At 46.8% G+C, this 13,965-nt stretch overlaps 1 protein-coding gene across 1 annotated transcript in view; it reads right to left on the bottom strand.

Moving 5' to 3' along the window:
- Nucleotides 1–784: 784 nt before the first annotated feature.
- The window catches only part of LOC308262380 (uncharacterized protein), a gene marked incomplete at both ends in the record, with an annotated part of 37,311 nt that continues 24,130 nt past the window's right edge, over nt 785–13,965 (bottom strand). The window contains 2 exons of the mRNA XM_080694802.1: nt 785–1,742; nt 1,972–2,054. Of these exons, the coding sequence (XP_080550928.1) occupies nt 785–1,742; nt 1,972–2,054 (1,041 nt within the window). The remainder of the gene's footprint in view (nt 1,743–1,971; nt 2,055–13,965) is intronic.

Raw genomic sequence — 13,965 nt, forward strand, 5'->3', positions numbered from 1 at the left:
GCCCCTTTTCAGGGAGTTACAGAGAATCACAGAACCTCTCCTGCACCTACAATCTCACCCCGAGAAAGGCTGCAGCTTCACGTCTCTTTTTGAGCCCACTCACAGCACTAAGTGGGAATTAATTTTCACACAGCCATCATTTCCAGGGAAGCATGCAGCAGGGTGCAACCACTAACCTCCAGAAACTCAAACAGGCTTTTCGAACAGCTGGGGCATAGTAGGGACTGGTATTCTGAAAGGAGCCAGGCCCTGACCTGGCCAGACTCAGGGGCTGTTTGCTTAAGGCTCAGGGTTTCTGATCCAAGAGATGTAACATGTGGCACCGAGGAGGGGACACTGGGGTAAGGTCGGCCTGGGGAGTCATGGGAGGAGCGGCAGAAGTGAACAGAGAGCTGTGGGGCCAGACAAGGATGTGGAGAAGATGAGGGTGGAAGGCAAGTTGAGGACAGGGCAGGGTGGCCCCCACAAGGAAAGAAGAAGACAGGAAGGAGCTGCTGCAGAACAGCCGCTTCCCACATTCATGGGGTGGTGGGGTGAAAAGATGAATAAACACAGGGATGGCAGGGGCAGCAAATGCTTAAAATTGGGGCTCCCAAGCTGGGAAGCTGGAGGTACTGTTTTCTATTTTCTGTCTTCTAATTTCTTTATGCAAAGTGTACTTATTTTTAGTTGAGAAAAGTCAGTTTGGCCTTTAATATGTGTAGCTTCTTCCTCTTTAAAATTTTGTTTTCCAAATAGCAACAATACTCCATTCTCCTGGAGAAAGCAATGACCCCATCACTGGCTATGGGGTCCCCTCACTTCTTTTTCCTGAAACTTCACATATTAAAGCAAGGCGAGGCCATGGAGGTGCGTGCAGACAGGCGAGGGGCGGCTCCTGGCAAACCCACCTGCAGGCATCCCCTGAGGCGGACCCCGACACGGGGGAGGTGGGGGTGCGCTTTTCAGACAGTGGAGAAGGACAGTCCAGGTCGCTGTCCTTCTCCGCTGAGCAGAGGGGCGCCCGCAGGGCCCTGCACTTGAGCTTGGCAGACGTGCTGTCCTCGAAGACGTCGTCATCACCCATGTCGTCTGAGCAGAAGCCCGCGCTCCCTGCCAGGCCGCTGGAGGACTTGGCGGTGTGTAGGTGGGCGGCCCAGCTCTCCAGCTCGTGGAACCTGTGCAGGCTGCTGGCGCTCGAGGCGCGGGAGAGTGAGAACAGGTATCGGAGCAGCCGCCGCCTTCGTGAGCCCACCTCGCCATCCACCTTCTCTTCCAGAAGCGGGGCATGCGGGCCCCCCTTGCCGGCATCCACCTCTGAGGCAAGTGAGCGATTGGCAGAAAGGGACGACACACAAGATGGTTTGGAGCTGCCAAGGGGTCTGCGGTTCAGCACCTTTTTTTCTTTCCAACGGAACCTGTTACCTTGGAGACAGGGGTCCTGAGGAAGGACCAATTTGCCTTCAGAACAGGTTCTTTCCACATAGCCGAAGTTTTCCCGAGCATCCCGGGCCCTCTCACCCACATCGTTTAGGGACTTGGAGAATGTTAGTGTTCTTCTGGCTTTAGTATCCTCCTCAGGCTTCAAGGCCTGGACCCATTCTGATCCGAAGAAACTGCTCTTGGATGCCTGCAATGTGTCTTTACAGATAACTGTCACAGTGAGCCCTTGTGTCAGAGAACTCTGGCACTGAGGAGCTTTCAAGACAACAGCAGACTGCACAGGACCGTGGCGACAACACTCAGAAAGCGCTGCACTGGAACTGCATACAGAACAGTGGGATGAAGCACAGAAGGTGACACATTTCAAAAGAGAGCAGACATCAAGTGGAGAAACGAGCTTGTGTGGTAATTCTGTGAGCAAACAGACATAAAATTTGGCCGGTATTCAGACTACAGGAAGCATGCTTGAACAAAAACCGAGAGCCCACGCACACTACTGCTCATCTCCAGGACGACACGCGCCACGCTGGCACAGGAAGCCAGGGTTACCTGCAGATGTCCTGGTTGGACGGCGTGACAGAAGTGCGAGAGAAGGCGGACACTGGAGCTGACGCCGAAGGAGGACTCCCAGCCTGGAAAGACACTCAGTCAGTGTTCAGGAGGGGCCATGAGAACGGGAAACACCACCGCCTTGTGCATGGAAGTGGGTGGAAAAGCCAAGCCCCACTGCTTGGCAAGGAACTCGTACTAGGTCCTGCAAGCCTAGGCAAAACACCTACAACAGCACTCTTGTTTCTCATCTGCATGTACTGTCCTTAAGGAGATGGGGGGGGCAGTATATGTCCCTGAATGTCCCTTTTCTTCTCCCCAAAACCTACTCGCATAAAAGGAACAATGATAGTGAGCCTGGACTGGACCTCCAGATACATCCCACCCTGAAGGACACTGGCTTTCTCTCCTGCACACTGGGAGGCAGGGAAGTATATGCTGCTGCAGGACAGTTGCTTTCGGCACACAGGCCAGCACAGTTGCTCCTTAGGAACCTGGCATGCAAGCAAACTGATGTTGATGATGTCCCTGCTTCTGTAACCTAACCCATGACATCCAACCCCTCCCTGTATAACCGGTGGGGATCCAGCACTATGGAGAGAGAGGGGCTCATCCAGGCAGCTGTTCCTACACAAAGAGCAGAGAGGGACAGAATGTGCTGCTTTCAGGCAAGGTATCAGAAGCACTGTGTGTGGCAGAGGTACACCTGTCTAGCCTGTTGCCACTGGAATTTCCCCTTAAACATTTCTCAATTAACTCTACGCTTCCTACACCATCTCTGGGTATCTTCCTTGGTCTCTCAGCAACCTATCCCATCACCCTAATATAACCGGGCTGTGAACCTGACACAGTGGATAAAAGTGTATCCAAGAGATACCTGAGACCACAGAGCATCACTTCCCAGCTCTCGCAGATTCGGTGGCTATGTGTTTCCTAAGCATCTAAACATACTCAGTTCATTGGTAAGCCAAGAAAGCAAGTACTAGAAAGTGCTATGCAAGTGTAAAAGACTTTTGAGGCACCATGCCTGCCAGCACTCGCTTCCCTCAGTGCTTCTTCACTCAGTTCCTAAGACAATCCTACTCCTGGCTCTACAATTTGAGGGCACTCTCCTACCTCACAACCTTAAGCACAGTGCCCATGTACTGGTCCATAACACCTCACAACTCGGTCACGGTTCCCTATGCAAAGGGAAATAACCTGACTACAGGGCCCCCAAGCCACAGCTCAGCCCAAGGCCTAGGAAATGTGAATTAAAAATAACCAAGAAAATTTACAAATGGCCAACAAATGTATGAAAAAAATGTTCAACACTATTAGCACTCAGGAAATGCAAATTAAAATGACTCAGAGATTCCATCTAATTAGTTAGGATGGCAACCATCAAGAATATAAACAATAATAAATGTTGGTAAAAATATGGGGAACTTTTATTTACTATTGGTGGGATTATAACTGGAGCTCAAAAGACTAGAAATGGAACTACCATATAACCAGCTATATCTCTCCTCAGCATTTTTCTAAAAGATTAAAGTCAGAATACTATAGTGATACATGAATATCCATGTTTATAGCAGCACAAGTGCGAAATTATAGAACCAGCCTAGGTATCCATCAACAGACAAATGGATAATGAAAATGTGGTACATGCATACAATGGAATTTTACTCAGCAATATTGAGGAACAAAGTTGTGCATTTGCAAAAAAATATATATATATATATATATATAATCTGATTGCATATTTCCTACACATATATACATATATATGTATACATATATACATATACATACATACATACATATACATATACATATACATATATATATATATATATATATATATATATATATATATATATATGTAGGAAATATGCAGTCAGATTAGCCAGTATCAGAAAATCAAGAGTTGAATGTTTTCTCTCATATGTAGAAACTAGGAAAAAAATAGGAAAAAAGGGGAGACTTCTGATAAGACAGACAGACCAGTAGAACAGTAGAAGACTGGCAGAGAAAGGCTGAGGGGGAGAGGACCGATGAAGGAAACAGTACAAATAATGCTACCCCATATTATGCTCACCTTCTCCAGGCCCTGCTCCTTGATTTAGGGGAGCTCTACCCAGCCCATCATTTTCTCGTTGAGGCCAAGGCCCACGTGCTCTGAGTACCACACCAGGATACTCCACCTGTGGGACCCATGGCACCTGTTCACCAGAACGACATTGCTGCTACCTACCCTGAAACCCTGCCCCACCATGCAGCAAATGCGCCATCCTAGAGAAAGCCAGGGCTGGGTTGCTGCTCCTTCTCCCAGTGTGCAAGATTAAACATCGTTTTAAGTCTCAATGATCTCAAGAACCTGAGCCAGGGAGTCCCCTGCTGGCTTGCTGCATGTGTACTCCAAAACCTCTCACTGTTACTCACAAGTACATCTTCTGAATCACCAAGAACCCACATCTATTTCCTAAACAAATGTGCTATGAACACTGGTCAAGATTCTTAGGAATCTGAAGTTTATCTGGAATCATGAAAATGACCTCCCTAAGCTGGGTGTGGTGGCACATGCTTGTAATCCTGGCATTCGGGAGGCTGAGACAGGAGGATCCAGGTTCATGGACAGCCTCAGCTACTTAGTGAGGCCCTTTGCAACTGAGTGAGATCCTGTTTCAAATTAAGAATAAAATATAGGGCCTGAATGTAGCTCAGATGTAAAATGCCCTGGGTTCCATCCCCAGTACTGGAAAAAAAAAAAAAAAGATCTCCCTAAAGTAGCCTCCATTAGCACCTTTCATGATTTTTCCTAAAAAAAAAAAAAAAAAAAAAAGGAGGGGTCTCAGGACCCCTGTGGACAGGGCGCTGCTACTCCCTCTGTGTCTCACAGGCCCAGCGACAAGAGCTACTTCTTCTCTCCCTGCAAGGAAGGCTCCTCCTCACTGGGCATGAGTTGGTCCCTACATAGCTCCCACCTCAGAGACATGGCAGGGACTGACCCAGGTGTGTCTGCACTGGCAGCAGACACCAAAGCTGCCAATATGGTGGCAGCAGTCCCAAGGAAAAATGGCCTCACAGCAGGGCAGGGAGAGTCTGCCACTGCTCAGTTTTTATTTAGGAAACAGGGATACTCTCATCACCCTCTACTGATGTTCCTGCACTAACTTCATCCTCTCCCACATCCAGAAAAATGTTACAAGCAACCCTCAGGGGGTCATGTCAAAGCCTCCACGAGACCTTCAATGACAGAAAAAAGTCTCTTCTTTATCAGATAATAGCATTTCAAGGATTTAGAAAGTGAAGAGCATTTCTGTTTTCTCTTACCTGTGAAAGCTAGGAAGAAAATAGGAAGAAAAGGGACTTCAGAAAAATTAAGGCAGAGATCAGTAGAACAACTGATCAGGAGAAGGGGATTGTGGGAGGGAGGTGGGGAGGACAAAAATAAAATTGAACTGGGTCCATATGTGAAGGTGTCACTACCAAGCTCAGTAACATGTAAGAAGAAGGAAGAGAGGGGAGCGGGCTGGGATGTGGAGGGAAAAACACTACATGCTGTGCACATGTGTTTCTATCACTCTATTTCACTGATATATAGTTAAAATACACCAATAAGAGGATAAAATTTCAAGGACATTTTAAAACTCTGCGTACTATTATTTTACATAAATATGAACTTCAACAAATGCTGACTTCCTTTCTAACAAGAGTAAAAAAAAAACATCCATCAGGGCTCTCAGAAGAGGCCCCTTCTATGACCAGGCAAAGAAGAGCAGATGTCCCAAGGCTCACAATCCATCCATGCAGAACCAGAGCAATTTTAAAGAGCTTGATTTGTTGTTGGTTTCGAGATGAGTAAAATCTACTAATTTTCAACAAGGATCTAGAAGGTCAGTCTTCTAGACCATAACAAAAAAACCCAGCATCTTCCACAGCTCTTGGGGAGGTCAGGGGGTGGGGGTATCAAAGGTCAGCAATTCAGCAGGCGGCTCCCCAGCACAAGACCTCGGCAACTCTCTGGCTCTTCCCGAGAACAGCGCGCAGGTGGCACTCAGAGCCAGGCTGGCCGCACTGCTGTGCCACACAACGCTGATCCTCAGAGCCAGGCTGGCACTGCTGTGCCACACAACGCTGATGCTGAGTGTCTGGCTCACCCTCCATGGGGTCAGATTACACAGGCTACTCAGAGAAGTTACAGCTGCCCATTATGAGAAAAGCTCTGTGTCCCAAGAAAACTGAAGCCCTCCGATTGATTCCTGAAGCTTCCTGCCGGTTCCCAAAAGAGACTTTCCAAGCATTAAATGAATGTAAGGGAGTCTCAAAATAAACTAGTTTTCATGAAAATCCCCTCTTGCTACGTTGTGATGAGTTCTACCAAAACAAACCTCTGGATTCTTTCCACGCCCAAATTCCAACTGGTGTTATTTGCCAGGAATGACAATTACTTCAGTCTGTTTTGCTAGAACTCGGTCTCTCTTTTTAAAGTATCTTTTTATTGGTCATTATACATCATAATGAGATTCCAAATGACAGAAACATGCACGTGCACCGCACTTAGTGTGCTTCCCTCCAGACTGCACCCTGTTCTCTCCTCTCCTCATTCCTGTTTGCAACATGGGTGCTATTTTGTGTGTGTGTGTGTATGTGTGTGTGTGTATATATACACACACACACATACACACACACATTATTTGAACTGCTTCCTCTATCGAGTCTCTTAATGCCTTTCCTATCAGATTCAGTTTTGAATGGTTTTAAGAAGGCACCAATGAAGACTTACTACAGAGCCCTGGGAATGGGCACCTCTCACTCCTGTTTCCTTCTGGGAGCACCTGCTGCCTTGGGGGATGATGACTCTCCTCAGCAGACTCCATACTGCCTCCTCCCTGAGGACGCCAGGTGACTTCTTGCATCACTTCCTTCCCTGGCTCCTTCCCAGACTGTCTCCTTCTTCCTTCTCTACCACCCCTCCTCCTCTTTTTCATATTTATTTATTTTGGTACTGGGGATTGAACCCAGAGATGTCTACCTCTGAGCTACACCCCCAGCACTTTTTTTTTCAAATTTTGAAATAGGGTCTCACTGAGTTGCAGAGGCTGGTCTTGAACCTGGGAGCCTACTGTCTCAGCCTCTCAAGTACTAGGATTATAGGAGTGTGCCATGCCCGGCTCCACTCCTCCTCCTCTTGTTGTGAACCCCATTGTACCTTCTTTTCGTGAGCCAGTAAAGCTACATGTAAACACTGGGGTCTCAGGCCCTCAGCCTGTGTAATGTTTAGCAGCAGATGCAGGACCACAAGGAATGGTCTGGTTGGATGAGCTTGTCTTTAAGCTGGAATATGAGAAGAGAGTTGATAAGAAGGGTAAGAGGCAAGCACAGCTCACATTTACAAGTGACCTCCAGTTATAGGACAGCAAATTGATGACCTAGTAGAAAATAAGACAACCGATATATAGAGGGCTCTCCAGCACAAAGAGATGCTTCACCTCACTCACAATGAAAAGTAACAAAAGAAATGCAAAAATTAAAATCAAATGGTGTACAAGGTGGTGGGATAGTGAGAGTGTGGGGAAACCGGAGTGCTTGCACATTGCTGTAAGACAGTGAGCGGCAGAGCCACCTTAGGGTGGAGGCAGCCTTTAGAACGAGGGCACGTTCACTTTGTCCAAGCAATTCTCCCTTTAGGGATTTTCCCCCCGCACATCTGCACCCATGGGCCAGGTGATCAGATCGACAAAGGAACACCCAGCTCCTGGCAGGGGCGTTGACTCTCCCCATGGACCCTTCAGGAGAGGTATGCCTCTTTTATCCTGAGCAAAAAAAAAAAAGCCTATGATTAATAGTTTAGGAAGTAAAACAAAACTACAGACAGACAACCAACTGTGACAACTGTCTAACTTCAGGATAACTGGTGGAAAAGCAATAGATTTGGCAGGTCGTGGCCTATACCTTAAAACACCAAATAAAAGAGTAAAAGAGAAGTGCTCAGAGTGCATCTGACATGCTAAGGAGGAAGTTCTGTCTCTGGGCTGGGAGTGAATGGATTCCAGTGTGAACCTATGTCTGACTAGAGTTCATGATCAAAGTAAATGCAAAGCCACGGTATGACTATTTCTACAAAGAAAACACAAAACATCAAAATTAGTCAAAGAAGGTGGTTAAATCAAGAGGTCACGCTACGCTGTCAACACACAGATGTGCAGACAAATGGCCCTGCTAGCTCCCAGGGAGAAGGTCTCTCCTCATCAGTGTGAGGCCTCTCTTGCTGGGTAAAAAAGCACCACAGACTTGGCGGCTTGGACTTCTCAAGTATACCATCACACAGCTTCAAGGACCCCAGAGTCCAGGCACAGAGTGCTGAGGGTCTCTGCTCAAGGTCCCCTTCTTCTTGGAGGTGCCTCATCACTCATTCAGCTTGTTGGCTGAATGCTGGTCAGTGCAACTTGACGACAGAGGGTCCTGCCCACTTGCCTGCCACCACTCAAGGGCCATGTGCATGGCCCATCACAGGACCCTTCCCCGTCTCTAGTACCATCCATCTCTCTGACTTCCCCATCTGCTACCAGCAAGAAAAAAAAGATCTCTGCTTTTCAGAGTTCATGGGACTCCACTGGTGTCTGTACCCTAAAATAATCTCTCTATTCTAAGGTCCACTATCAGGACACTCACAGGCAGTGTGGCAGGAAGATGCTTTAGAAATCCTGTTTACCAGACTGCCATGGGAGAAGACAGATGATGTCTTCTGACATCATCTGTCTGAAAAGATGGTCTGAGGAGTTTCCAGAGATAGGGAGTCAACTCAGGACCAGTGGGGTCTTTGACGTATATGACAGCAAAGAATTTCAGCTTGAGGTACAATAAAAGCACAGATGTTTCTTAGGGAAGTGAGGAGTACATATTCACGGGAAAGTGTGGCCATCTAGAGAACAAAAGGTACATTTAGGGAGTTCCCAGCTCTATTTCTTTTCTTTCCTTCCTTCCTTCCTTCCTTCCTTCCTTCCTTCCTTCCTTCCTTTCTTTCCTTTTTTCTTTCTTTTTTCTTTTTCTTTTCTTCAGTACTGGAGATGGAACCCAGGGCATCTGCCTCTGAGCTATGCCCCCAGCCCTATTTTTTAATTCCTTATTTTGAAACAAGGTCTCACTGAGTTGCAAAGGGCCTCACTAAGTAGCTGAGGCTGTCCATGAACTGCAATCCTCCTGTCTCAGCCTCCCGAATGCTGGGATTACAAGTGTGCCCCACCACGCCTGGCTCCCAGGTCTTTTTTAAAAGGACACTTGGCGGGGCAGGTATGGGAAGCTATGTGGGGATGACATCAATCCAGTGATCTCAGAACAGTTGACTGTAGCCTTGTCATTCTCAGGATTCTTTAGCTGACATGGTCTCCATTATCTGATCAGTAACTCTTGAAGGTCCTCTCAAATTATAGGTTTCTCAAAATATCATATCTCTTTGGTTAAACCATTTGGTGGGCCAACAGTACACAAGGCAAATTACAGATTTACCAGAATCTGGGAGTGACAGGTCTGGAAAAGTATTTGGCACTTTAAAATTATATTTCCTTCTTTTTCCTTTATGTCTCCTTTCTACCTGTTTTTATTTCTTCTATCCTACCTTAAGACCACCTTTTAATTAGTGCACCCTGCCCAAAAGGTTGATAAAGATTACTATCCTCTCACTCCAAACTAAGAGGCCGAGAGCTCCTGCTAACTGCCAGCTCAGCCTGATTTTGGTGGCACTGACAAGTGCTGCCTCGCGTGGCATTTAGACACTGAGACGTGCAGACCATGATCGTGTCTCAGCAAACTTTCTGCTTAGCATAGAAGTTACTCTGTTAAAACCAATATTTCAATCATGAGAGTCTGATTTCTATAAATACCCAGTTGTATTTGACTCTAAAAATGAGAATAATTATAGGAGGAGAGGCTACTCTGTGGTCGCTCTGATGGACACAACGTGGACTCTGCTGAAGGACTGCCAAGAACAAGCTCTCACAGAAGCATTTAATAAGACTGACCACAAAAGTAACAAATACAACATAGGATTCATGGAGGAGATGAATGCCCAAGGACACCCATGATAGATGGCTCTTATTAGCCTTGCCTAGCAGCGAGCAGCACTATCACTAAGTTCTTCTCATCCTTGGCCTTTCAGAGAGAGCTGCAATAGCAATGTATCTACAGCACAATGTGTGGCATGTGTCACCGCCCTGCTAGAGCCAAGCCAGAGCCCTAGGGCTTCTCAGGGCCGCCTTCCCTAATGGGTCTCTCATCGATCTCAAAAACCTTTTACTACTGTGACTTTTGCAAATACAATTGAAACGTATTCTCACTGCCAAGAGCTCTCCTTTGGACGGATTCTGAAGTGGGAGCTCATAGTGCTCCAGACTCCTCCCTGGAGCACACCACAGCACAGGGGTTCAATCACTGAAAAATCATGTCAACAATCCCCAGGCCTACTGCAGGGATCAAACAAAACCCAAAGAGACACAAACGCCACACACCATTCCACGTGCGCTTCATTGAGATGCTTCCACTCAGACCCCCACTGCTTGACAGTCCGGACGGGGCACTACAGGTTCTGTATCTGCTATATACAGATACATCCCCACAGTTGCAACCACCATCCACCCGCCTGAGATAGAGCTTCTGCCCAAGCTGCTCTTCGGCTGGGCTTGGCTCAAGGTAAATGGCATGTCAGAGATGAGACGACAGCCTGGAGCACAGGACCCTGACTTCTGGGCTCTTCCTCCAAAGCCATGTGAGGTAAAAGGTGGCCAATGAGCCAGGCACAGTGATGCACATCCGTAATGCCAGTACTTGGGAGGATGATTCAGGAGGATTGGAGGTTTGAGGCCAGACTCAGCAACCTAGTGAGACCTTGTTTCAAAATAAAAATAAAAGAAAATAGAAAGGGCTGAGAGCTGCCAGGTGTGGTGGCACACACTTGTAATTCCTGCACTTGGTAGGCAGAGATAGGAGGATCACACAGGTTCGGAGCCAGCCTTGCTGGCTTAAGAGACCCTGTTTCCAAATAAAAGTATAAAATAGGTCTGGGAGTGTAGCCCGGAGGTAGAAGAGTTTCCAGGAACCCCAGTACCACAAAAAAAAAAAAAGGAAAGAAAGAAAAAAGAAAGGGCTGAGAGCATAACTCAGAGGTACAATGCCCAGTAAGACATGGGCGCGCACGCACATGCGCGCGTGCGCGCACACACACACACACACACACAATGGCATAAGAAATCTGTCTTCTTTTTGAAGCACAAGCTCACTCACACAATCTAAAGGAAGGTTCAGAGACCTGCCTGAAACCTCCACACTGGCCTCCATCCTGGCTGTCCCTAGAGGGGCCTCTGTACTCCACTGCTAGCCAGTGGCCCACAATTCTCAGCCCAGGACCCCTACCTCCTGGTCCTCCAGAATGCTCCTACACCCACCTGGCAGGCCTGGGGCCCCCCACCACTTGCTGTCTGTGTACCCTGCTCATTTCTTCCACAGTACCATCAAGGTGTTTCTGGAACAATACATCAACTTCGTTTGAAGATGTGGAACAATACATCAACTTCGTTTGAAGATGTGGCTATCTAGCCTGGCACATAGCAGGTGTTAAATGAATACTTTTTGAATGAATCAAACAACTATATTCTGGGGAGACCGCCTCTAAAACAGTCTAAGGACTGCTTCATACTCTTTAAAACTGCTGTGCCCTTACCCAATGAGCTTTTGCACTCAATATTTACTGCATTAGGACATATTAAAACACAAGAGCATATTCCACTAGGGTCTGATGGAAAATGATCTCTTACCTATTGCTCAGCGTGTGCTCCTAAGAATGTAGTAGAAAAAACAAGGAAGAACTCAGTAGCATCATGAAACTCAACCCCCTACTTCCAGAAGATCCTGAGTCAGTCTTGGAAAACTGCTAGCCTATCACTTAACCCAAAATTAAACTGTAAGTAATAAGAAGAAAGAAATATGCAAAAATATGATCCTTTGACCTTATAGAAGAGGACCCACATAGCAGGCTTTGCTCCCTGGGCTCTGCTGGGATGCAGGCGGGGCCAAATGGTACCCATGATGCAGATGGAGCAGGCTGCTGCTGCCTGGTACTGCCAATCCCTTCAATGCAGTCCTCTTGCTTTTGTTGCATAAAACAAGTCTCTTGTCTTGGAGATAACTATTTTCTCCAGTATAAATTAAAAACACCCACTGTCTCATATGTACACCCAGGAGTCCAAGTAACCTTGCCTGTCATTGGTCAATTCTAGAAAAGAGAAGCCAACACTGGCCTTGACAACTACATCTGGGTGTGCCTCTAAGGAAAAGCAAGCCAGCAAGCTCCCTCCTGAGGTTGTCCATACACCTCACATAGGACATCCTGCTATATCTTATTTCTGTCTAAAGGAAAAATGACCAGAAACTATTCAAGGGGCCTAAGCAAGTAACTGCTCAAATTTATCAAGTTCTGTTTGCCTATCAGTACAGTAGTGACCTTCAATGCTCATTACAATGTCCAGTCTGACTTCTATCCAAGACTATTGCCAAAGAAGAGGTCTATCACTCATGGTATAAGAATACAATTATGCTGAGCTCTAAAAATTATTTCACAGGGGTGCCAGTCTTCGGTCAGAGCTGGAGAACCTGGAGATGGTACCTGCTGGGGGCTCCTACTGCTTTCTCTACGGGCAGGTGTACCCACCAAGATTTGCTCCAGCAATGATGTTACCTGGACCAGCACTGGACAAGAAGCCTTCCCTCAGGGTAAATTAACATAATGGGTAGAGTGCTGCGCCCATGCCCCACATGCTGCCAAGAGGCTTTTGAAAGCCCCACCTTTGGTAAGCATGGCCTTGGCCAATCCGGGGATATAAGAAAGTCCAGTTGGATGGTGGGTTCAGGCCTTCTCCTCGAGGAATTCCAATTTGTCTGTAAAGGATCTCAGGTCAAGGAACTCACTGGAATAGCTGTATCCACACAGCCTCATGGGCTCCAGACACCTGCAGTGGTCCATGACAGCCTTCACTGCCTCTCTGCTTCCTGGAAGCACTGAATTTCCCTGGGAGGGACAAGCTCTTTCTACCACAGTTTGCCTCCATCCTGGCTGGCTCCTGCCCACTATCTACCTCCTGCTTAAGTATCCCCTGCTTAGTCTGAACCACGCGTGGTGGCACACACTTGTAATCCTAGCATTCGGGAGACTGAGAAAGGAGGATCGCAGTCCATAGCCAGCCCTAGCTACTTAGAGAGGCCCTTTGCAAACCAGTGAGACCCTGTTTCAAAATAAAGAAAAAAATAGAGTTATGTGTGTAGCTCAGAGGTAATAATGCCCCTGGGTTCCATCCCCAGTACTGTTAACAAAAAAAAAAAAAAAAAAAAAAAAAGAAGGAAAATAAAGGTGACTGAACCACTTACACTTTGGTGATGAGAATGAGCCACTAGGAAACCCTGAAATCCAATCTAGATAAAACACTATGAAACAGACTGAGGTTTATTTCTATCTCTTCTCATCCTCTAACACCCAACCAACAAAAGGTAAACTGCAGAGGCATAAAGAAGGGTCTACTGGCAAAGGCAGCGAGGATTCTGTGTAGCAGAAAATGTGCCCCTGTTCTGACCTCCTTTCCTTTTACCTTTTATCTCAAGGGTATGAAGCATCTGATAAAATATGTCTGCTCCACTGAAGATAGGGTTTTTATACGTCATTGCCTAAAAGTAGCCACAAACAGCAGGTTCATTTGACACACATTGCAATAAGGCACTACATTCTCTACAACAAAGTTATCTTATGAAGGGTCCTGCCCACCTTCCCCCTGGCAGTACTGAACTGGTTCAGCCTAACAACTTTAACAGCATTCTAACTTTCTTAGTTCTGAGGGATACACTTTGTGACAAATCTCAAACTAATGGATTTCCTAGGAAGTTCTATGAACAGTAAAAATTTCAAGGAAGACACCTCCAATGGCCCCAGTAAGTGCCACCGAGTAAGGAACTCAGTAGCCACAGTTAAAC

Source organism: Muscardinus avellanarius (genome assembly GCF_963383645.1).
Source record: "Muscardinus avellanarius genome assembly, chromosome: 4".
Classification (NCBI taxonomy): Eukaryota; Metazoa; Chordata; class Mammalia; order Rodentia; family Gliridae; genus Muscardinus; species Muscardinus avellanarius.